General features: G+C 53.7%; 1 protein-coding gene across 1 annotated transcript in view; it reads left to right on the top strand.

Moving 5' to 3' along the window:
* GRIK4 (glutamate ionotropic receptor kainate type subunit 4) overlaps window positions 1–24,238 on the top strand; it is a 173,745-nt gene that overhangs the window by 130,068 nt on the left and 19,439 nt on the right. The window contains exons 8-12 of the mRNA XM_071576151.1: window positions 5,912–6,073; window positions 9,276–9,428; window positions 10,746–10,850; window positions 15,832–15,939; window positions 17,492–17,695. Coding sequence (XP_071432252.1) covers window positions 5,912–6,073; window positions 9,276–9,428; window positions 10,746–10,850; window positions 15,832–15,939; window positions 17,492–17,695 — 732 coding nt within the window. The remainder of the gene's footprint in view (window positions 1–5,911; window positions 6,074–9,275; window positions 9,429–10,745; window positions 10,851–15,831; window positions 15,940–17,491; window positions 17,696–24,238) is intronic.

The raw sequence follows: 24,238 nt of genomic DNA, 5'->3' as shown, positions 1-24,238 counted from the left end.
AGAGTCCCACCATGCAATGAGCCCAAACCCACACACAGGGCTGGGAGTGATGGTGGTGGTGCCTCTGGTGTGGAGAAGAGTGGGAGGTACCACCAGAGTCCCCTGGGAAAGTCAGTTTTGTTCTGTGGCCTTTGTTTGTGTGCATGTTCATCTTCCTTTTTGTGCTCTTGCTGCTGGAAATCACCCCCAGAGAAGTGAGGGCTCTGTAGGGGACCACAGTGATGTTGGACTTGAAGATCTTGGAGGTCTTTTCCAACCTTCCTTATCCTGTGGCACAGGAGCCGGGAGTCTTTTCAAGCTTCTTGTGAGCAATCCATGTTTTAGCCCCTTTTTGGGTGTCCCTGGAGGAAGACCAGTCCTTCTGCTCCCCTCTCTGTCAGCAAGTCCTGCTCTGGACTCAGCAGGTTTGTACCTGAGCTGTGAAACCCCAGAGTGTCCAGTTGAAATGAGTCATGGAATTGTTGGGGTTGGAAAAGACCCCTGAGAACAAGGCCATGTTGAATGGGATTTGGAGCAACCTGGTTTGGTGGAAGGCTCAGGGCAGGGGATGGAACAAGATGACCTTTAAGGTCCCTTCTGACCCAAACCCTTCTGTGATTTTAGGATCATCAAGTCCAACCATCAACCCAGCAGAACCACCATGTTCATCACTAAACCATGTCCTGGAGTGCCATAGCCACGTGGTTTTTGAACACAAATAGGACCAGGATGGTCCCATCTGCCCTTCTGGGCAAAGTCCACCAGTTCTGCCTTCTGGGATGTGGGGAGAGACTCCCTGGAGTTCTGTTTGCCCAACAGTCCTGAGCTGGAATGAAATGCCTGCTCTCCCCAGAGACAGCAGGGCTGTGCTGACTTTGCACTGGCTGCAGGTTTGGCTCCTGTAAAAGCTGCCAGGCAATCTCAGGATGGACACAGGGCTGTGTTTGGAGGCTGAGAGCTTTTCTAAGTACCAAACACTCTGGACAAGGAAGTTTTGCCAAAGTGAGGGTTTAATAGAGAAATGGAAGCCTTGGCCCTGTGCTCTCCTCATCCCACAAAGAGGGAACAGTACAGCCTGTCCTGGCCCCACAGCAAGGCTGTCCCTGGTGTAAATCAGCCTCTGGTGCTGTCAGGGGGGGCAGACCTTTGGCTGGGACTGAGGGGATTGAGTTGCTGAGTTTACAGCAGTGAATTTCTCCTGCTGAGCACTGGGCTATGACAGTGTCAGAGGATGTTTTGGAGGCTGTTAATCAGCAGATCCAAAAATCCAATAAAGTCCTTGCAGTGATTAGGAGAGGAAGATAAACATGTGTGTGTGTGAGCAGGAGAGAGAGGAGGGAGAGGCAGCCAGACATCTTGGGGTTGGTGTAGGCTGAGCTGAGCAAATCTTGGTGGCCCTGACAATGAAACAAGCCCCTCTTTAGCCCTGCCTTGAGCCTGCAGGCTGATCTGTGTCCCTCTGCTCCCTGGGAGATCCAGGTTATTAAAATGTGATAAGAATGGGGTGGGGAGCGAGGCTGAGCTCACACCAACAGGATGCACAGCAGTATCAGCAGCAAAATCGATGCAGCTGGAGGGAGCTCAGGGGTGATGCAGAGAGTGCTGAACAGCAAACTGGGCTCGGGGGGGCAGCAGGTACCAGGAGCCACTCGGTGCAGTGAGACACAGTGTGGCAGTGCAGGGGGGCAGCTCCACACTGAGCCACCCCTGCTTCCCAGGCTGCCTGCTCTGACCCAACAATCCTGCCAAAACCTGGCCTGGGGAAGGTGTCCCTGCCCATGGCAGTGCAGGGGGGCAGCTCCACACTGAGCCACCCCTGCTTCCCAGGCTGCCTGCTCTGACCCCAGCAATCCTGCCAAAACCTGGGCTGGGGAAGGTGTCCCTGCCCATGGCAGGGGGTGGAACAGGATGTCCCTTCCAACCCAACCCATTCCCTGATTCTGGGATTTTAAGAGCTGTGCTGTCAGGTATTGTTTCCCTTGCTGTTTTTCGCTCGGTTTCCTCCCCTGTGTTCTGGGCATGATAATTTCCTGGCAGGAGTCCCCAAGGTGCCAAGGCAGCCTTGATTTTGCACATTGACCCAGCTCTGTGCTGTGACAGTGTGAGGAGCAGTGTGGCACCACTGGTGGGCACAGAGGGGCAGGGCAGGAGGGGCATTGCCATCAGAAACTCAGGGGGGTGTTGCAAGAGCCCCAGTGCCAGTTGAGGGGGCAGAGGGCTCGTGTGTGCAGGGTCCTGGTGGGGCTCAGCTGCTCCTCCATCCAGAGCTGCATGTCAGGACTTACACTGAGTGATGCTCTTGCACCTGATGGGTTTCCCTTCCTGATGGAACAGAGACCACAGCCTGGAAATCTGGGTGTAACAGAGCCAGCAGTGCTGCAACATCCCAGCTCCTGGTTTGAGAATTGTGGATTGCAGAGCTTGGCTGTGTGGCTTTTATCAACCAGGCCCTCCCAGTGATCTGAGTGGTGGGGTCCCTGCACAGGTCGTGTGTGCTGCTGGAAGGGAGAGGGCAGGTCGAGTGCTGCATGAAGTGCAGAAACCCAGGAGTGGCTTCATCCTCCAGTAACTCCTCAGCTCTGTCTCCCAGGGAACCCCTTTGTATTCAATTAGCTAATGTGTGCTTAGCACTTGGAAAATATAGAGTGCCATAGAATTGTTAAGTGTTGTTATTTAACTGCACGTATTTAGTGTTTGCAGCCCTGTAGTAGCAGTCAGGAAATCTCCCCTGTAATTGTCTGGTGCTGCTGCTGAATTTGCTGTGCCTTGAGCAAAGCCTGGGGATTTTTCACCTGTAAAAGTTCATTAATTTTGGCTGCAGTCCCTCTGGGACCATTTTTTCTGAGATCTCTTGAAAAAGAATATTGGCTTTTGGTGGGTGTTTTTAAAAGAGTGAAAAGAGGGGGGAAATTTCAGGCAGGCAGGATTTTTGTCCCCAAAATTCTCCTCAGGGTCGTTTCTGTGGCCTTCTCTGTGCTCCAGGTTGGACTGAGATGGAGAGCAAAGTGTTGGTCAACTATTGCAACTGCTTCAGTGTGGGATAGGGGGAAAATCATTGATAGTGGAATGGGAGATAATAAGGGAGATGCTGTTTGTACCCATCTCTTTGATTCACATCCTCCTGTGCTCACCTGAACGTCTGTGGTTTCAAAGCTGTGTTTGCACTGGTGGAGGAGCCTTGGAGTCCCCTTGTAAACAGAATGTGAGTTATTTTCCTAGTGGCTCTTTGCTCTTATTGCATTGGAAAGTTGTCTTCTAACCTGCAAAGGCACCAGTCAGCACTGAGGATAAGGAGGAGTAACTACAGGAGGAAAGAAAAAGCAGCTGTGGAGAGTTCAGTGCAGGAATGAGGCTCACCAGCTCTGTCTGGCAGCTGAGACAAAGGGGTAGCTTAGGCTAAAGTCGACTTCAGAGTGTCTCAGTGAGAAATCCTTGGATCTGCATCTGAAAACACCCCTGAGATGGGGGTTCCACCCCTTATCCTACCTGTGTTTGCCTCTTGCCATGAGAAATCAGCTGAGAGGTGCAGGTCCTGAATGGCAAATGAGGTTGTGTTTGCAAAACGTGGGTTTGGAAATGTCAAGCGTGGAGAATGAGTGTGTAAAAGGGAAAAAAAAGCCAAGCAGGGATAGAAGCTGAGCTGAGGATCAGGATGCTCTCACCCCTTTGCCCTCCATGGCAAGCCTGACCTCACCAAATCTCTCTTATCCCACTGCAAATGGAGTGTGTCCCCCAAGGGGGGTTTGTGTGCAGCTCGTTGCAGAGGCAGCTCACGGCTCGTTGCCTCCTGCCCTGGCTCTGCTTTTGTGCTTATCTGGTGGCAGAAAGGCAGAGATGGGAGCTGGGGCAGAGGGAAGGGCCAGGGAGCAGTGAGGGGAAGGGTCGGGCACAGGCCATGCCATCCCCTGGGTTCCAGGGTGATGCTTTATGGAATGACAGAAACAGGGTTTCTGCAGCTGGAGGCTTGCCTGGAACAGGATGGATATGGATGGAGTGTTGGCTGGAGCAAAAGACCAAAACCTGCACAAAGCAGCCAGTGCTAATGAGAGCTGGGAAAAGCTGCTGTTAACATTTGACCCAGAGCAAATTGCTGTCCCTGGGGGGAGCATGTGGGGCCGTGTGTGGCTGCTCTGCAGGCAGGGAGCCCTGGCACTGCCTCAGCCCCGGGCATTGCCCCAGGGGAGCTGGGCTGAGGCAGGTGGGGATCCCTCCAAAAGCTGGGGCAGGTGCCAGGACTGCCCCTGGCACTCAGACCTGTGGGTTCAGCTGCGTGGTTGGAGCAAATCATCCCCTGCCTCCGTCTGCCCACACCAGGTGAGACCAGAGGGGCTCTTCCCTCGCCCATTAAGTGCTGATTTCAGGAGCAGAGCACAACAAACCTGCAAGCTCCAAAGCTTAGGAACACATTCAGGGGAGAAAAGGCACAGCAGAGAAAGGCACTGATTTGGGATTGAGGGAGTGTGGCCCAAGATGAAGCCTTGGGCTGTGTGGCTGTTGGGTGCCAACCGTGGCATTTCCCTCTCTGCGCAACAGAGCCAGGGGGCAGTGGGGCAGCTCGTGCCCTGCACAGTGTGCCCCAGCTCTGGCTGCAGGGACAGGGTGTTTCACAAGCTGCTGCTCTGTCTGTGTGGGGCAACTCTTGCCTCGTGCCCTGCACAGTGTGCCCCAGCTCTGGCTGCAGGGACAGGGTGTTTCACAAGCTGCTGCTCTGTCTGTGTGGGGCAGCTCGTGCCCTGCAGAGTGTGCCCCAGCTCTGGCTGCAGGGACAGGGTGTTTCACAAGCTGCTGCTCTGTCTGTGTGGGGCAGCTCTTGCCTCGTGCCCTGCACAGTGTGCCCCAGCTCTGGCTGCAGGGACAGGGTGTTTCACAAGCTGCTGCTCTGTCTGTGTGGGGCAGCTCGTGCCCTGCACAGTTTGCCCCAGCTCTGGCTGCAGGGACAGGGTGTTTCACAGCACATCTCCCTCTGCTCTGTTTGTATTCAGCAGCTCCTGGGCCCAGCTCCTCCTCAGCCACCTGCCCTGCTTGCAGGGCTGCCAGGGTGGGGAATGGAGAGCCTGTCAGGGAGGCAGGAGCAGAACATCACTCACACAGATCAGGAGTTCACAGGCAATTTCACGTTCCCGGCGCTAATGCCGTGGTGTCCAACACCCACTTAATCCTGTGTCTGATCACAGCCCCTGGGAACCTGCCTGGGCTGCAATAGGCTTGTAACTCCATGTTTGGGAGATTTACAGGTGCTGCTCCTGGTGCCTGTATGCAGCAAAGATAAAAAATGGCTTGGCTGCCTGAAAACCTCCTGCTCCGCAGAGCCCAGAGGTGTCCGTGGTGTGATGGAGGAGAATGGGCACCCAGCAGTTTCTGAGACTATTATTACTCCCACCCTCTCACTCCATTTTAGCAATTAGCAAAAGAGAAATTAGCGAGGAAGGTGCCATTATTTCCTGCTAATAGGACAGGAAGGGTTGGACTCTTCTCCAGGCATCTGGCTTAGTCCTGTAACTGCCCCCATCGATGTGAGTGGCAAAGCAGAGCTTTGATGCTTTGATTTTTTTATGCAGTCATTTTTATACACCTTACCATTGGCCTTTTAAAATTGTAAGAGGATGCTCTCAGCTCCAAACCCCACAGCCAAAGCACCTTCCCACCCTCCACAGGGCACTGGGGTGTCCCATGAGTGGCATCTCCTCCTGCTGCTTGATGGCAGAAAGGGCAGGATTGGGTTGTGATGGGGTAGCTCAGGGTTGGGTTCCTCCTCCTGTGGGAGGGAACTGATTTAATGTAACAGTTTAAACTTGGTGGGTTTCAGCTGCAGTGTGGAGGGAGGTTCCACATCACTCCATGGTCCCACCTTCCCTTCAAGGCTTGAGTGGTTTTGAAGCTTCCAGTGCCTGTTTTCCTCCCTAACCCCACCTTCTGTTCTGGGCGGCTTTAGGAGTTCTCCCTCCAGCGCCTGGACAGTTTGTTGGATGACAGAGTCAACATCCTGGGATTTTCCATCTTCAACCAGTCTCATGCTTTCTTCCAAGAGTTTGTCCAGAGCCTCAACCAGTCCTGGCAGGAGAACTGTGATCATGCTCCATTCACTGGGCCAGCAGTAAGTAAAATTCATTCCCAACACCCACAGCCTCCCTGGGCTGGAAACAGTTACAGACCACCAGGAACACCTTGGGAGAAGAGCTTCAGGATGGTCCTGAGCACAGCCTGGCAATGCAGAGGTAAAAGCTCTGGTCTCAAAGGGTAGAGTTTTTAATTATTAAATTTATTAAAATGATTAAATAATTGAGCTATTTAATCCATGTAAACCCTGTGCTGAAGAGCTCAGGCACATCCCAGGCTGCAGCTCTGCTGCTGCACTTTGGGTTGGGTTTGTGGGGAGAGGAGTGGGAAGGATGGACCAGACAGGGCATGTTAGTTTGGGTAGGAGAGGAATTGGGGTGTCAAGCTGTGATTTACATTTGGAGAACACTCAAGCCTGAAAGACAGAGCCTGCCCAAAGGAACCTTGGGGAGCCACAGAGGTGTGGAGCATTAGAGGGATTCTCTGTGTCTCAGTGGGTGTACAGCTTTAAATTCAAGCCTAATCCTAATTTTAATTATATTTTCTGGCAGTGCAGGGCATGATGCAGCTCTGATTCAGTGTTTCCCTTGTGAAATTTGTCCCTGTGTATTTTACCTCCAGGAGAAAGGCTCGTGGAAGAGGGATGGTGAATGCAGATGGCAGAGAGGGCTGGGCTTGGCAGATGCCAAGGGGCTGTGTTGTGTTCCACGCTCCAGCATCTCCCTGATGAATGTGCAGATCAGCCCTGAAATCTTCCCTTGGGATTCTGCTCAGTTGGGAAGGTTTGCAAAGCAGATTTGCTCCATCGGGGGTGCTGTGCCTGGAGCTGGAGGAGGGGAGAGAGAAAACCTCAGCAGTGGAAACCCTTTTTTGTGGTTTTTAATGCACTCAGAGTCCCCTTGTGGAGCTGAGGCAGTTCTGAAAACCTTATTCTCACCACAGAGTGATCCTTAACAGGCAGAATAAGGAGCTTTCTGCCCTTTGTGTGCACACCCTGTGGGATGTGCCTGGGGCCATCCTGCCCTCCCTCCCTCCTCCCAGTGTCTGCCCTGCTGAATCTCCATGGCTTTGCTACCAGGAAACTCCTGTTTGGATGGCAGGTACAGAGCATGTTCAGAGGCATTGAAATAAATTTCCTTCTAATAGTACAAGCAGAAATCAGTAGGGACAGGAGTGTAGCAGGTGTGATGGGGAAATTAAAATTCTCACTGGGCCTTCTCACCCTGTGTTGTCTTGAGCCACCAACAAAATGTGTAGGTGGAAGGAGGCAGGATTGTGCCTGGAGGGACTGGAATTCTTCAAAATGCCACGTCCCAGGTGATGGGAGAAGGGCTTTGCCCTGGGTGGGGAAGATGCAGAGCTGAGGTGATGTGAAATATTCCCAAGCAGGACATGTGGTTCCTTTTCTTTGTCTTTGGGGAAAATTCTGCCAGGCACTGTCTCTACTGCTGGAAATCTTGGAGGTCTCTTCTCTCTGTGTTAGAACTTCCCCTTGTAGTCCTGAGGAGGGGTCAGCTCATGGGATGGCTCCTGCTAAAGAGAGAAAGGGAAGCTCAACAGCTGGAAGTGACAGGAGGGAGGTTTCCTGTGAGCTGCAAAATCCCAGGGCTTTCTTGTAGCACTGAGGAAGCATCTGACAAAGGAGGAGGGAGCTGCCTGCTCTAATGCCATTCTCATTAATCACATTGCAAAGAAAGGAAATCAGAGAAAATCATTCAAATTACAGATGGCTAGATTTGGTAATTAGAATTTAGGCTAAAACAGATGTTTGTAATTAAGTGTTTATGTCATTGAATAAAATCCAGCTTGTAAAGTCTATTTCACAGGATTTTAATGGCTTTAATTCTCCATGTTGTGTTTGGGGGCAAAGATACAGATGCCAATGTTTTAGGAAGAGAAGGAAAAGAACCCACATTGCAAAACCCAGAGTAGCCAAATCTGTTCATGTTTCCCTGGAGATAACTTACCTTTAAACATGCCCTTTACATGGGAGAATTCTGTAAATGAAACAAGTGGATTGTTCTCCTTGCCTGTGCTTAGCCTGCTGTTGGTTTGGAGGGGCAGATCTGTTGGTGGGAGGAAAGTGCTGCATCCAGCCAGGGCTGGGGTGTGCCCAGGTGGGGCTCAGGCCCAGGACACCTGATGGGGTTCATTGTCTGGAATGTCCTTCCAGCTGATGTGCCCAGGGGCTGGAGATCTGCTCCAATTAGTAACAGAGTGGAAGCCAAAGGTTTATTGGGATGAGTGAGCTGGGAGGGATTGTCCCTGCAGGGCCACAGACAGCAGAGAATAAAGCTGAGGAGGCTGAGGGAGGAGAGAGGATTCCACTGCAGTCACAGCAGGGGAAGGTGGGGAAAGGAGCCCCGGGCTGGAGGCTGAGCCCGTTGCCAGGAGCTGGCAAGGGAAGAGGATGGTCTTGGGAGTATCCATGAGGAAAATGTGGCCTTGATAGTAATGAAGTGCAACAGCTTAATTCCAGCAGAGTCAGGAGGTGACAGTAATTAAAAGTGAAATCTCAGTCGCAACAGTGAACACGAGAGAAAGTGTCTGATTATGAACGGGATCAAAGGCATGGAAACAGTTGTGCATGGGCAAGAAAGACAGTTTGTGAGGCTTGGTGGGCAGAGAGAGCTGGGGAAAGGCAAGCAAAGCCAAGGTGAGGAGCAGAGGGGAGGAGCTGTGTGGCTCTGGCCATGGTGCAGAGGTGCCCTTAGAGCAGGGACAGCAGGGGGGAACTGGGGACTGAGGCACAGGACTGGGGGCTCTCTGTGGGGCTTGAAAGGCAGAGTTTGGCTGCTTGGATCTAACAAAACCTCGTTCCATGTGGGTCTGCCTGTCAAAGAAGGGCACTGGTGCCTAATAATGCCAGAGGCAGCAAATCATCTTTCCTTCTGTGAGTGCAGGCACAGGATCTCCATTCTGCCCAGCTGGCTATTCCAAGAACAAACCTGGTGCTGTCAGGAGCATTCCCACCAGCCAGCAGATTGATCAGAGTCACCAAAGCACCAAAACCCATCCCTTGATTAGAAAATGTTGGCCCCTTTAGGAAACAGAGATAAAAAAGGATGGGAAGGGATGGGGATGAATAGAAAGATGACAGCAAGGGAAGAAACTCTGAGGAACAAGAAAGCACAAAGGGTGTCCCAGTGGAAGGGCACTGTCCTGCTTGCTGCAGCCCCTCAGGGGGCAGTGGGAGGCTGGGTTTAGTCTCCCCAGCTCAGCTTTGCCCCTCTCCCCAGCTGTCGTCGGCGCTGCTGTTCGACGCCGTGTACGCCGTGGTGACGGCGGTGCAGGAGCTCAACCGCAGCCAGGAGATCGGCGTGAAGCCGCTGTCCTGCGGCTCGGCCCAGATCTGGCAGCATGGCACCAGCCTGATGAACTACCTGAGGATGGTGAGGGGGGCTGGGGCGAGTGGGGGGCACAGCCTGTGCTCTCAGTGCCAGCAGCAGGGGCTGCGAGGGGCTGGCACGGGCTGGGGCGAGTGGGGGGCACAGCCTGTGCTCTCAGTGCCAGCAGCAGGGGCTGCGAGGGGCTGGCACGGGCTGGGGCGAGTGGGGGGCACAGCCCGTGCTCTCAGTGCCAGCAGCAGGGGCTGCGAGGGGCTGGCACGGGCTGGAGCGAGTGGGGGGCACAGCCTGTGCTTGCGGTGCCAGCAGCAGGGGCTGCGAGGGGCTGGCACAGGCTGGGGCGAGTGGGGGGCACAGCCCGTGCTCACAGTGCCAGCAGCAGGGGCTGCGAGGGGCTGGCACGGGCTGGGGCGAGTGGGGGGCACAGCCCGTGCTCGTGGTGCCAGCAGCAGGGGCTGCGAGGGGCTGGCACGGGCTGGGGCGAGTGGGGGGCACAGCCCGTGCTCACAGTGCCAGCAGCAGGGGCTGCGAGGGGCTGGCACGGTCTGTGTTTGAAGGTGGCACTGGGAGTGCAAAGGGAGCAGATCTAAAGGCTGGTTTGCCACTGGCCCTGGAATGACATGGAACTCCCTCTTTTGCTGCAGAAAAACCTGAATTCAACAGATTTATTTTTTTTCCTAAAGTGTGGATGTTTCTAAGTGATTTGAGCTCTGTTTGGAGTGAACCTGAGTTGGTGTAAGATCATGCAGCACAACTGATTAGAGCTCAGTGGCAAGACGTGAGCTGCCCTAAGGAGGGGTTTGGGCTCCTTTGAACCAGAGGTTTGTTGCTGGAACCAAACAAGCCCAGTTCTGGCAGGAGAACACTCTGAATTGTCATCCTTGTGAAACAGCTGGGTTCTTTCAATGTGATTCCATGGCCACGCAGAAGGAGCACATTTCTGAGTCTGTTTGCAGTGCAACTGAGACAAGGAAATTTCGAGAGACTTTTTTTTCTCCAAAGAAAAACACTTCTAAATCTGAGCCATGGACCACTTTGGTCCATGTGTGTGACCCTGTTTTAAGTCTCACCTTTAGTCAGAGACAACAAATCTTTCAGCTTCCCTTAGCTCTGCTGCTTGGACCCCAGGGCCTTGCCCTTGTTCCTTAGCCTTGGCATGGAGGGAGGTGATGAGGAGCTGTGGAGGTCGTTAGTCCAAAGCAAAGAAATCTGGGGAGCCCTGAACCTCATTCTGCTTCTCCTGTTTCCCTCCAGACCCTGAGAGCAACTGGGGTTGTAACCCAAGGATTGCACTGCTCTGCTTGCTGGGAGGGTGTGGGCTGAGCCACCTCGGTGGGCTGTAACTCAGTCTCTCTTGGACAGGTAGAATTGGAAGGTCTCACCGGGCACATCGAATTCAACAGCAAAGGCCAACGCTCCAACTACGCCCTGAGAATCCTGCAGCACTCCCGAGGGGGGTTCCGGCAGGTGAGAGCAGCCCCTGCCCAGGGGCAGTGCCAGGGGAGAGCTCCATGCCCTGGGGCAGTGCCAGGGGAGAGCTCCATGACCTGGGGCAGTGCCAGGGGACAGACCCCTGCCCTGGGGCAGTGCCAGGGGACAGACCCCTGCCCTGGGGCAGTGCCAGGAGAGCAGCCCCTGCCCTGGGGCAGTGCCAGGAGAGCCCCCTGCCTGGGGGCAGTGCCAGGAGAGCCCCCTGCCTGGGGGCAGTGCCAGGAGAGCAGCCCCTGCCCTGGGGCAGTGCCAGGGGACAGACCCCTGCCCTGGGGCAGTGCCAGGGGAGAGCTCCATGACCTGGGGCAGTGCCAGGAGAGCAGCCCCTGCCTGGGGCAGTGCCAGGGGAGAGCTCCATGACCTGGGGCAGTGCCAGGGGAGAGCTCCATGACCTGGGGCAGTGCCAGGGGAGAGCAGCCCCTGCCCTGGGGCAGTGCCAGGAGAGCCCCCTGCCCTGGGGGCAGTGCCAGGAGAGCCCCCTGCCCTGGGGGCAGTGCCAGGAGAACCCCCTGCCCTGGGGGCAGTGCCAGGAGAGCCCCCTGCCTGGGGGCTGTGCCAGGGAGAGCCCTGTGCCCTGGGGAGGATGGGGCTGGGGTTGCTGTGGGGGCACTGAGGGGCTGCAGACACCCCCTGTGCAGTGCCTGGCACGGTGTGGATCACTCTCGCTGAGCCTGGGTTGGCAAACACAGCCAGAACATGGCTGAGGTAATTCAGGTTGTCTGAAGGCATCAGACCCCTGAGGTGGTGGTGACAGAGCCAGTCTGTGCCCTGTCACAGCAACCTTCGTGTGCAGGAGGGAATTCAGGGCAGGGAGTCTGTGCCAGGTACGAGCTCACACTCCTGATCCTTTTGTTCTTAAGCTTGTGGATACATTTGCTCAAAATTATATAGAAAAATGGGAGAATTTCCCAGGAAATGGGACCAAAAGGGAGTACTGTGATCCTTTCCAAGCAACTTGTGTGAGGGAGAACAAAGGGGGCAAAGGGGACCATGTCAGAACCTCCCCTGGGGGGCAAGTTGAGGATCATTTACTGCTCTGTTTATGGTTCCCCTCCGAGTGGTTTGCACAGCTCAGACTCTCGTTTACTTTTCATCACAGTGCTCGGAGATTCCTCCCAGTGCTGGTCCTTTCTCTCCATGTTCCCCTCTTTCTGTCCAAGGGATGTTTTCTGGCTTGAGCTAAGGTTAAGGTGGGCCTACAGGTGTCAGACTGGTGAGATCACATGACACAAGCCCCAAGAATTGGGGGTTTTACTGGCAAATCCAAACCTCAAAGTAGAAGTCCCAGAAAAAGACGTTTTATCTTCTTTCCCTGCTGACACTCCACTGCTGCCCTTTTCTCAGAGGTTGCTGCTTCCCTTAGACTTTGGCAGGGAACAAAAGCCATTGTATCTTCCCCTCACCACCAGAGCACTGTGGCATCAGGAAATCTCTGCTGGTCTGGCAGCAGCGAATTCAGCCTTGGCAAGGATGGTACCTGCCAGTTCTTACCTGTCAACTGACAGCTTGGCTTTGATGCTGCCTTTTGCTGAGTGAGAGAGGGATCAGGATGGCATTTTCCCCACAGTGAGATCTCTCATAGCACCAGTGCCCTTTTAATGTTTTCCCAAGCCCATCATCCTCTGAACACAAGTGACAGATCCAAGCCCATCTGTATAATAAGAACATGCATTTAGCTGGATTCAGGAAGCAAACCCTGCAAACCTCCCTGTGACAGCTTTGGGTTTGATGTGTTTAAATGAGGCAGGGACTTCACATTAAAGACACAGGTCCTCTTGGAGCAGAACTTCTCCCAGAGCTCCACAGAGAGCTCTGACTGCAGCCTGATCTGCCCTGAGTCTAAAGACTCAGCTCTTCCCCACAAACCTGGTCTGACAGGAGGAAACCTTTGCTGACCAGTAGCAACAGCTCAGTAAATAAGGAGCTTCGTGTCTCAGAGGTGCCCAGGAAAGCTGAGCTGGAGTTCACCTTTCCAAATCTCCCACTGGAGTGCCCAGGTGACACATCCCTTCCAGTCCCAGCAAAAAGGGGCTGGAAGGGCAGGGCAGTCCCTTGGGGGTGGCTGCAAGTCCTCTCCTGTCACAAACCCACCAGGAGAGAGCTGGGGCTTGTAAAACTGCTCTGAATGCCTGTGACAGCCTTTCCACACCTCTCCCCTTCTCAGGGGTCTTGGCTGACCCACAGCAGTGTCTGGAGTGGTGTCAGACTCTCTCACAACCTGCAGGAATTTGTTGTGGTGTGTTTAACTGGGAAGGGCATCCCCAGGGAGCTGGGAAAGCTGGCAGGCTCCTGCCTGACCTTCCACACCTCTGGCTCACTGCAAAGGGAAGCCAAAGGCCCCTCTGCTGTGCCATAGGTGGTTATTTTCTCATTGCCAGCCTGGCTTCTTGTAATGAAAAGGACTAAATAAATCATTAGAAATAATTTAATTAAAGGAACGAGCTAAAGAACAGACACTCACATCCTGGAGACAATCTTGTTCCCAAGGGTTGTGTTAACTAATTTGCTCAGGCTCTTGTTTGGAACACTTCTATTCCTTCCTTAGTTTTAATCAAGCTCATGCTCTCTGCCCATTCCTCTCTTCCTCTCCTTCCCTCTTTCTCTCTCCTCCTCTCTCTCCTTCCATCTAGTGAAGCCACAGGGACTTCCAGCTCATCAGCTTTGATAGAGTTTTCACCAAATTTTGAAGCTGATCCAGCCAGCAAAGAAATTAGAGACACTTAGATTTCCTAACTTGCTGCTGCTGCTTTTGGGCCAGGAGAGGCAGGGCTTTTTGACATCCAATTTTTAATACATTTATGTAACACACCAAACGTGTCTTTTCCTGATTTAGCTTAACTAGAGGAGGTTTTTTGCACAGCCATCTGAGAGCTGCTCTCTGTTCATAGGATGCTTGATGAAGCACAGGCTCATTAATGTGCTGGTGATCTACAGATCTGACAAGGGCTGAGTTTGTAAATGTCATCTTTTTATTTCCTGCCTTTCTTTGCCCCTTTGGAACACGTGCAGCACAGCCCTCTGGTTCCAGTAACCACGAGCTGAGGGTTGGCAGCTGAGCAGGAGAGGGGAAGGAAGAGGGGCTGGGATTTGGGAAGGGGGCAGGGGAGAGGCAGGGGAGGCTGTGCCTGGGGTTGGAGCCCTGCCATGGGCACGGTGGCCCCAGTTCCCCCCAGTCCTAAGTGGGGCCTATTATCTCTATTTAACTAAAGGCTCTGCTGGTGTCCTGAGACAGAGCAGGGGAGTGATGGGGATGTTTAATTGGTATGTTGATGAGATACAGATGAGTTCCCAGCCGATAGCTGGAGACCCTCTGCAGTCCCTGCTGCATCAAACCTTTTTAGCTTGGAAGAGGCTAATCAGCCTCCATGGGACTTGTTCCTGGTAGCTGTAACCCCCAACAATGGCTCAGGGACAGATCCTGCCAACAGCTGAATGTCTTTTGCTCCCCAGGACCTGAAAAACTCAGTGCATGCCACTGTCAGGTCCTGTCTGGGCAGTGCCAGGTGTCTGTCATGGCCAGAGGGGACACCTGGGGAGGAAAGGGTCAGGTATGTCTGTTTATTTTTGTGCCAGGACCATCGTTTCAGCTTCAGAGGCTGTTCTACCTCTTTGCTGTGGATCTCCTCCACCTCTTGTATTTATACAGACCTATCATATCCCCAGCTGAAAAATCCCAAGTCCTTAAAACTCTGAAGTCCTTGTCCAGAGTCTTAACAGGATGGTCTTATCCGTGTCTGTGTGGAGCATTGATTGCCTTCTACCACATTTTGCAGGTGGATGTTTTCTGTTTTCAGAGGCTCTTTGTATGTAGATAGAGATGATTAAAATCACCTTGATATCCATCTTGCAGGAGAGGGGGAGATGTGAGGATCCCAGACACCCCCTGACACGTTAGACTTCAGAAACAATGAGCAGTGTGAGGAGTCAATTAGTGGCTTTATCAGCCTGTGAGGGGGGCAGTGGTGAGCTGAATGCCCCCAGGATGGGGGCAGTGCCCTGGCACAAGGGAGAGTGTGGCCCTGGTGCTGTGCTAAAAGCAAGGTCAAAGCTCTGGCTCTGTCAGAGCAGGAGGCAGACAATTAGTCTCAGTATCTGCCAGCAGGGGAGGGACAAATTGGAGAACAGCGAGGGCTGTTCAAATTAAAGTTAATCTGTCACTAATCTCTGGTTGTGAAATCCAGGAGGGAAAAAATTAGTCAGTGTTTCTGAGTGATGACTCTCTCTGAGAGGAGAGGGCTGCAGAGGGGCTGTGGTTCAGCAAGCACAGCAAGAGGAGGGCCCTCTGTGCAGAGCTGGGATCCATCACAGCTGAATCCCAGTGTCCTGCCCAGCACTGGGGACTGGTCCTGTCACCCCTGCTGGGAACTGGGGTTGCTGCAGTGACACTGGTGGGTAAGTTGGGCTCTTGGTGGAGCTGTTGGGTGTGCTGGGCCTGAATCCAAGGGTTTGGAGGTACCTTACTGGAGCTCTTGACATCCATAGTAGCAGAAAGAGGAGATGAGTCATGGAGAACACCACTGAGAACGTGGCTTCGTTCACCCCCTGCCCCCAAGGTGGGTGGCAGAGCCTTCCAGCACCACACTGGGAGGGACAAGTTTGGAGGTTTGGCTGTGGGGACTGCTGGGTAAGACTGACCCACCTTGGTGGCATTCTGGGGGGGACAACATACAAGGCTGTTTGACCCCCACCATGCCCAGCTCAGGGTTCCTCCTGGAGCATGGGGGACACGTGGGAAGGCAGTGCCTGCCATGAGCAGGGCCAGGATTCTGGACTGCAGAGCAGGTGGGGCGTGCTGGGGCCGTGCACCAGAGGGTTAATGTCTCTGCTGAGCTGGTGGGGGGTGCCTTGTAAGGGTAATGGAGCATCACAAACAGGCCAGAGCCATGGCTGGCCATATGGTGGGTGCGGGCAGTAACTCGCCCTATAAATCCCCTTATTGTGCTGTTGATCTCTCCAGATTGGCCACTGGCACGTTTCTGAAGGGCTCAGCATGGACAGCAGGATCTTCTCCTCCAACATATCCGACAGTCTGTTCAACACCACACTCATTGTCACCACCATCCTGGTAAGTGAGGGGGTCACTTACAGTTCCCATCAGCTCCTGGCCAGCCCAGCCCTTGGGGGGGTCACTCAGCTGGAGTGTCACTCCCTCTCCCTGACCCCTGGTCCCCCTGCACTCTGATTTCACACACAACAGGCCATCAAATCTCTAATTGCAGCACTGGGGACAATTCATGACAGTGTAATTAAACTCAAGTTCATGTTTCGTGTGGAAATCATGTTTGATGGGTTTAGAAGCAGCTGGGGAGAGGGCTGGGATGGGGACACGTTGCCATTATACATTCATCTCTGAGTGATGTTCTCATTTTGCATCCAGCTGTTAAGTTGGAAGGGACAGTTGTCCCTTCAACCCGTAAAATTATAAATATTGGCCAGTGTTCATGGAGACTTCACATTTATAGGCACCACCTTATTCAAGAAGTTCCCCTTCCAGGTGCTGTCTGCACAATGGTTCTTTTCAATGCCAAAGACACCCAAAATGCTGACCATTTCCTCATGTCCCACAAAGTTTGTTGAAAAGGGGGAATGACTGGAGGAGTGGCTCTATGGAAAGGGGGAATGACTGGAGAAGTGGCTCTATGGAAAGGGGGAATGACTGGAGAAGTGGCTCTATGGAAAGGGGGAACAACTGGAGAAGTGGCTCTATGGAAAGGGGGAACAACTGGAGAAGTGGCTCTATGGAAAGGGGGAATGACTGGAGAAGTGGCTCTATGGAAAGGGGGAACAACTGGAGAAGTGGCTCTATGGAAAGGGGGAATGACTGGAGAAGTGGCTCTATGAAAAGGGGGAATGACTGGAGAAGTGGCTCTATGGAAAGGGGGAACGACTGGAGAAGTGGCTCTATGGAAAGGGGGAACGACTGGAGAAGTGGCTCTATGGAAAGGGGGAATGACTGGAGAAGTGGCTCTATGGAAAGGGGGGATGACTGGAGGAGTGGCTCTATGGAAAGGGGGAATGACTGGAGAAGTGGCTCTATGGAAAGGGGGAATGACTGGAGAAGTGGCTCTATGGAAAGGGGGAATGACTGGAGAAGTGGCTCTATGAAAAGGGGGAATGACTGGAGAAGTGGCTCTATGGAAAGGGGGAATGACTGGAGAAGTGGCTCTATGGAAAGGGGGAATGACTGGAGAAGTGGCTCTATGGAAAGGGGGAATGACTGGAGAAGTGGCTCTATGCCAGGAGGGGCTGGGCTCTGTGTGTCCTGCCATGACTCAGAGCAGTCACTGGGCTGCTTTCACATGTCCCAGTTGGAAACAGCCCTCAAAGCAGGACCCCTTAGCTCTGCTTCGTGTCCTAAACTGGCATAAATCTGCTGCACCTCCACCCAGCAGAGCCCAGTGAGTCCCAAACAGCTCTGATGGCTTTACAGCACCTGCAATCCCAAGGTTTCCGTATCAGTTACATCCAGGCTGAGTTGGGATGATTGGGGTGCTGCCCTTGTACTGGGGCTGGAAATGCTTGTGTGAGTTCTGCCAGCCTGGCAGTGCCCTCCCTGCTCCGTGCTGGGGGGACAGCTCGGCTAAGATGGGAATGACAGCTGCCCAGTCTCACTGCAGGAAAACCCCTACTTAATGCTGAAGTGGAACCACCAGGAGCTGGAGGGCAACGACCGCTACGAGGGGTTCTGCGTGGACATGCTGCAGGAGCTGGCCGAGATCCTGCGCTTCAACTACAAGATCCACCTGGTGGGGGACGGAGTGTACGGAGTGCCCGAGGCCAACGGCACGTGGACAGGGATGGTCGGGGAGCTGATTGCCCGGGTAAGTGGATTAGCTGCTCCTTTTCACTCGGCCCCAGCGGGACTTGGCACTGCCAAGCCCTGATGCTTTTGTAAGTGCTCCAGGATGGTGAGGATGGAGGGGGGTTAGTCCGTTTGTGAGGCTTGGAGGTTTCTGTTTCATGTGTTCTCCCCTGGCAGGGGTGTTTGTAGTGGTGATGTGAGAGCAGGGCAGGAGCAGGGCCAGGGGTGCTCCCAGGGGTGCTCCCTTTGCTGCAGAAGAGACCTGGACTCTGGGATCCTGCATTACAGCTCATTACAGAATGATTGGGGTTTGCCCAGTGGAAAGATTAATGAAAACCTGCAACAGGAAAATACACAGACTCTGGCAAGGCTTGGTAGAAGCAGAAAAAAACTTAAAAAACACACTGGTTGGGAGGGACACAAGTAAGAATGACATTTCTACCCAGGAAATATTGGGGAGATTCAGTTCAGCTCCTTAACTCAGAGTATTTTTTTTTTGAGAAGTACATTTTCCATTTACTTGAAGCCTGTGGATTGAGGTCTTTTCACTGCTCCAGGATGCTGCTGCCCAGCAGCCAGGCCCAACGCTGGGGCTTTTGCTGGGTTTGACAATAATTCTGTGTACACCTGTGCTCAGTCAGCCTGTTCCCCCCTCCCTGCTGCTTGTGTTCCTCAGCAGCTGAAGGCAGCCCTTCCCCAGGGCTCCTGGAGCTTAAATACAGCTCACAGAATGCTCTGAGATCCTTAGTAAAATAGGCTTAGCCAATGCTAACAGTAAGATTGATGCTATTTAAGCCAAGATTTCCTTACTCAGTTTTTTCTGCCCTGTCTCATCACTACTATGAAAACCCAGTGACACTTTCTCAGCTGGTGGCAAATCCTCACTGAGGTGTATTTGTGATAATCCCACCACTCTGTGAGAGCAGATCCTGAGTCATTTACCCCCTGCAAAGCAAAAGAACAAGGGCCCAAATGCATCCCCTGTGGTTCCAGGCAGGGATCTGGGGCTCCTGTCACAGCTTTCCTTCCAGCTGTGGGAGATGAATGAGCATCACCATAGGGTTTATTGGGCATGGTGGTATTTGGTTGAAGGTTGGACTTGATCTTGGAGATCTTTTTCAACCTTTCATGATTCTGTGATCCTAGAAATGCCCAGTGCCATCTGTCTGCCTCTTCCCTGGGTGGGGAAGGGAACCTGGCTGATGTTCATCCCACCTTAACAGCTTCAGCTGAGTGTCTGAGGTCAGGTGGGACAGCCTTAAGTCGCCAAGAGGGCTTTGGGGATTTGCTGAGGGTCAGAGACAGGGCCCAGAACAGGCCGGAGATTCTCCTGAGCTGTCTCGTGTCTCCTGGGTCGCCGTTCCCCGTGGAGCGACAGTTCCCGATGCCAGCTGAGATCCCACCTCCATCTGCTCTTCAGAAGAGCCTTCTGCCTGGCTGTTTGCAAATGCTCCAGGCTACTGGCAGAGCTTTTATCCATCCTTCTCTGTCTGTGTGTGTGTGTACACACCCAATTACACTCCTGCAACATTCCTCTGGGGAGGTGAGGAGAAGGCGCCGGGGGCAGTGTGTGATCTGTGCCAACAAAGGATGGGAGCAGCCACCAGACTTTTGGCCTCCTCACCTTGGCAGTGCCCCTCCATTAAATGGGAGCTGCTGCAGGCTTGTTTTTCTTTGGTGATAAGTGTTTTAACTTCATCTTCACATGGAAACCATTTGTTTCTTCTGCAGCTCGAGCCTTATTTAGGAGGATTTTTACTTCTGCTCCAGCAGGGCAGAGCTGGCAGAGCCTGTGAGGCTGAATCACAAATTGGAGGAGAGAAGCAGCTTTCTCTGCTTTGTTCTTTCTGTATCCCTTGGAGTCTTTATAGTGATTTCTGCAACTTCTTGTTCAATCCCAGTGTCTGGCACTTTGGATCGGGTCAGCCAGAGCAGAGCTGGCTTTGTGCTTGGTGTTGGGTTTCCTCAAGGCTGCTTGGGACATGGTTTTCTGAGGGCATCTCACTGTCCAAGGTGTTCCTCTCTGTCTTTGACAGCCCCCAAGAGAGTTTTTCCTTGGTCCCAGCCCCTTGTTCATCCCCTATCCCATGGGACCCAGCAGATCCTGTGCTGGGTGCCCCCTCTTTGGGTGGATTTAACCCTTGGACACTCTTCCATACAGTCTTCAGCACAGAGAGGGCATCAGCTGGAACTCAAACCTTTCCCAAGGGTCCCAAATCCTGCCCAAAACGTCAAGCTCTGCACCTGCCTCTGTGCAGCACAACATTATTGTAGGAAAGTGATTCCTTCTTGACCCTGCTCATCTGTCAGAAAATAAGGTTTGACTCACACACACTTAATGTGCAGGACCAAAAGGTCAGAGAATTACCCAGCTCCATGCAAAGCCTTTCCTGTAATCCCCCTGTGGCACTGAATCTCCTCAGAGCAACTCTGGGTTATATGGGAAAAGAGTTTCATTTTATTGCCTCTAAATTAACCAGCTATTGATTTATTCTTAAGAGCTGAAAATTCCATTACAGCTAATTGTGCACCATGATATGATTGAGCAGGATGCTGTATAAACATAAATCTGTGCTTGACCCAAATTTTCCACTACATATTTTATCGACCTGCTCACAAAACAAGTGGAGAGGTGAGGAAAAGAGGGATTGGGATGGCTTGGGAGGAGCTGCAGAGACACCTCTGGCTGTGCCTGCAGCCTGACTTGTCACAGGTCAGGAATCCTGTAGCCTTTGGGATCAGCTGTTGGAGGTTTGGCTTGGGTGGAATCACTTGGAAGGACTCGGAATCACAGAATCATGCAGTGGTTTGGGTTGGAAAGGCATTTAAAGCCCATCCAGTCCCACTCCCTGCCATGGGCAGGAACACCTTCCACTATCCCAGGTTGCTCCAAGCCCTGTCCAACTTGGCCTTGGACACTCCCAGGGATTTGGCAGCCCCAGCTTCTCTGCCCAGCCTGTGCCAGGGCCTCACTAGTCTCAGAGTAAAGAATTTCCTCCTCATATCCAATCTAACTGTACTCTCCTTCAGTTTAAAGCCATTCCCTCTTGTCCTCTCCCTACAGTTCCTGATGGAGAGTCCCTTGAGCCCACTCTTTAGAGAAAGATGATACAAACTTGGAAAACACCACACTAATTTGTCCCTCTGAGCAAGCAGAGGGCAGGGAGATTGCCCACTCTGCTCCTGGTGGCTGAGCAGGGCAGCAAAGCTGCTGTGCCCCCCAGCCCTCCCAGCTCTGCTCACACTCCCAGCAGTTCAGCTGACACTGCACACGTGTGTTATCCAGAGCAAACAAACAAGGGGCAGCAGCAAATCTTCCCCGCTCCTGGTTTTTGGCACCAGAGCCTTAGGGGACAATTGGGCTGGAAGAATTACATCTCACTCCTTCCTGCTGCAGTGCAGTCTCTGGCTCAGAGTCCCTGATGCTTGTCTGCTCTTCCCCTTCTCTCTCTCTCTCTCTCCAGCACATCCTCGAGCTGAAATGAATTCCCTGGCATGGTACAGACCAAGGAATGTATTTTCACAGCAATGTGACAGCCTTCTCCTTGTTCAGCATGCCTGCAGCTGCTGGCCTGGCAGCACAGGGCCATGGTGGCTGAGCTCAGAGCCTGCCCAGAGCCTCACAGCAAGCCCTTGGAGCTCTGCTCCCTCCCTCCTCCCCGAGGAGGTGGAATTGTGTCTGTCTGAGGGATCCCTCAGCAACACTTCCTGAATTTACCCATTGCAGGAATGCCCTGGGGAGAAGAGCAGAGATAGTGTGGTTTGGTTTTGATTTTTTGGCAGGATTTGATGCTGCAGTTTTGATAAAAGACCTCCCCAAAACCTCCCTCTGAAGCAGCCGGGCTGCCTCTGGCTGGCTGGGATTCCTTCCAGGAGGGGACAGTCCCCTCTGCAGAGGGCCTGTCCTGCCCACCTGTGGCAGGATGTGAGGGGTGGAAAGGACTGGTGTGTGCTTTGTGCAGCCTCTGTCAGCTGCCCAGGCTTCCCTCATCACTCTGGTGATGCCAACACAGCAGGTCCAGGAGTGTTTCCAGGGCGAGTGTATTGGGCGAGGCTGGTGCTGCCATAGAAGGCACCTCAAGGTGCATGGAATGATGAGGGGGTGACTGTGCAGGATCTTTGGGAAGTGACATGATGTGGAATACACTGGACCTTTGGTGTCTGTGTCAGTGGTTTGAATGTGGCCGGGATCAGTGATGATCAAAGCTCTTTTCAAAGAGAGGCAGGTGAAGTTGTCCATCTCCTGGAAGGGGCAGCAGCAACACCCAGAACTGAAAGGACCTTAAAGCTTTGGGGTGATGGTTTTCCACCTTCTATTCTGGTGGCCGGGTGGTTCTTTCCCTTCAACTGCGCCAAAGATGGCAGGAAGGGGAAAGGAGGGAGAAGATACTTGAGAATTGGCAGAGTCCTGCTCTGCACTCACAGTGGGTGTTGGTGCTCAGTGAGAAAAGCTGCTGGTGGGTGGAGGGAGGGAGGGGGAGTGTGTTTGCACCCTGTCTGTGCTGGCAAGAGTGGCATAGGGGGGCAGTGGGAGGGGTGTGGGTGGTTGTGCAAACACACCCAGGGGATGGGCAGGGGGGTTTGTTTTGTGCTGCTGGTCCTGCCAGAATCACACCCAGTGTGGGCACCGTGCTGGGGGCTGGGTTGGTCTCACTGCCATGCTTTGGGTTCCCCCTTCCAATCACCTTAGCTGGCTTTTGCCATGGGCACAGTGAACACCTGGCACACACCTTGTCCTCCCACCCAGAGGTGGTCCAGGTGAAGGAAGATGGGTGAGGGCAGACTTGAGGCTGGCATCTGCTCTGGTTGCTGGTCATCCCACCCCTGACTGTGGCTTGAGGGGAGGGCTGAAGCCTCCAGAGTGTTCAGGCTGGCACTTCTCATATAGCAGAACTCCTGCATGTCCTTGAAAAAGCCCCAGCCACCAGTTTGGGGTGACCCTCATCTGGCCCTGCCTTTCAGTGCATCTGAGCACACAACCTGGGTGCTGGGGGCTCCATCAGGAGGAGCTGCACAACCCAGAATAGCTCCTGTAGGGTCAGTGGGCAGCTGGAGCAGGAGCAGTCGGCACATTGAGCCTTTGGCAGAGCTGTACCTGTCTGCCCTGGGTGGCTCTGCAGATGCAGAGCTGCTCTGGGCTTGCTGCAGCAGTGCAGGTGAGCAGGATGCAGCCAGGCTGCCCTGCAGTGGCTGCTGCTCAGTCCAGTTGCCTGGAGCAGCAGAGAACCCCTGGAGATCACCCTGCACTGCACAGGCACCTCCAGGAGGTGCTCACAGTGAATCCCAGCAGGTTTCCAGCAGGACAAGCGGCAGTGCTGGTGCTGCTGGGTCTGCAGTGGGGGTGATACCTGGTGGCCAGGTGGGTCCTGAAGGTTGAACATCTATTTCACCTTTCTACAAAGCTCTTTAAGGGCAGGACAGAGTAGGAAAAGCTTTCCCTGACCTTGGGAGCTGTCGGTGCTCTGTGGGACAGACAGAATGATGCTGTAATGAGCCCCTGGGGATGGAGCTTCCAAGGTGCTGTTCAGGCCAAGGACTCTGCTCCTGGAGGCAGTGCCAGCCCTGTGCTCCTGGAGGCAGTGCCAGCCCTGTGCTCCTGGGTTGTTTGCCAGGAGTTTGACCCAGACACAGCCCAGAGCCTTGTACCACAGGGACTGGCTCCCTGTGTGCTGTCTGGGCAGGCTGAGGGCAGGCTGGGAGCCGCCATGGGGCTGGGCAGGGCTGTTCCCCGGCCATGGGAGGCTGTGCCAGGCTGCCCCACAGCCGTGGGAGGCTGTGCCAGGCTCTGCTCCGTGCCTGACGTCAGCCCATTCATCCCCACCAGCACCAGGCAGGGCCCTGGCAGTGCCCGCTGTGAGGAGGCGAGTGCCGCCCCTGGGCTGGCAGTGCCTGCAATTTGCTTCCTAAGGCTGCTAATTGTGCTTCCTCTGCAGGAGCCCAGTTGTGGTTCCTCTGCAGGAGCCCAGCTCAGCCCCGTGTTCAGCCAGAGCCTGTGTGCCCATGTGGGCACAGCCCTCGGCACTGCCAGCTTGGGCGGTGGCAGCTTCAGTCTCACACAGCAGCCCACCTGGAGGGGCTTCCTCTCACCTCGTGTGACTTTGGCCATTTTTAAGCAGTGCTTTGTTAAAAGAAGCATCTGTCTCTACTCCCCAAATGCTCTGGGTCTTTTTCTAAGCCTATTCCATGCCTACATTTCTAACTGTGACTGTGCTGGAAGGCTGAAAACCAACAGTGCTTGCTCCTTCTTCACCCCATCCTTCTGCTCCTGCTCTCCCTTTCCCCAGAGCCCAGAGGTGCACAGAGTGCAGAGGCACCAGACAAACCCCATTTCTCCCCCAGTGTAATTCTCAGCCCGTGGAATCCCAGCCCTCCCTGTGCCCGGGGTGGGGAGGCTGCTGAGGTTTGCAGAGCTCCTCTGCAGCCACACCGAGCTCAGTGAATCACAGCAAGGTTTGTGAACATCAGGAAGCAAAGTGGAAAGCATGAAATGGGTGATACTCAGGCAGAGAATTCTTTGCATGCTATTCCCAGATCAAAGTTTCTTGCTGTCAGAAATCAGCTC

This window comes from Pithys albifrons, chromosome 23 (assembly GCF_047495875.1).
Source record: "Pithys albifrons albifrons isolate INPA30051 chromosome 23, PitAlb_v1, whole genome shotgun sequence".
Classification (NCBI taxonomy): Eukaryota; Metazoa; Chordata; class Aves; order Passeriformes; family Thamnophilidae; genus Pithys; species Pithys albifrons.
This window is presented reverse-complemented; position numbering and strand designations above follow the sequence as displayed.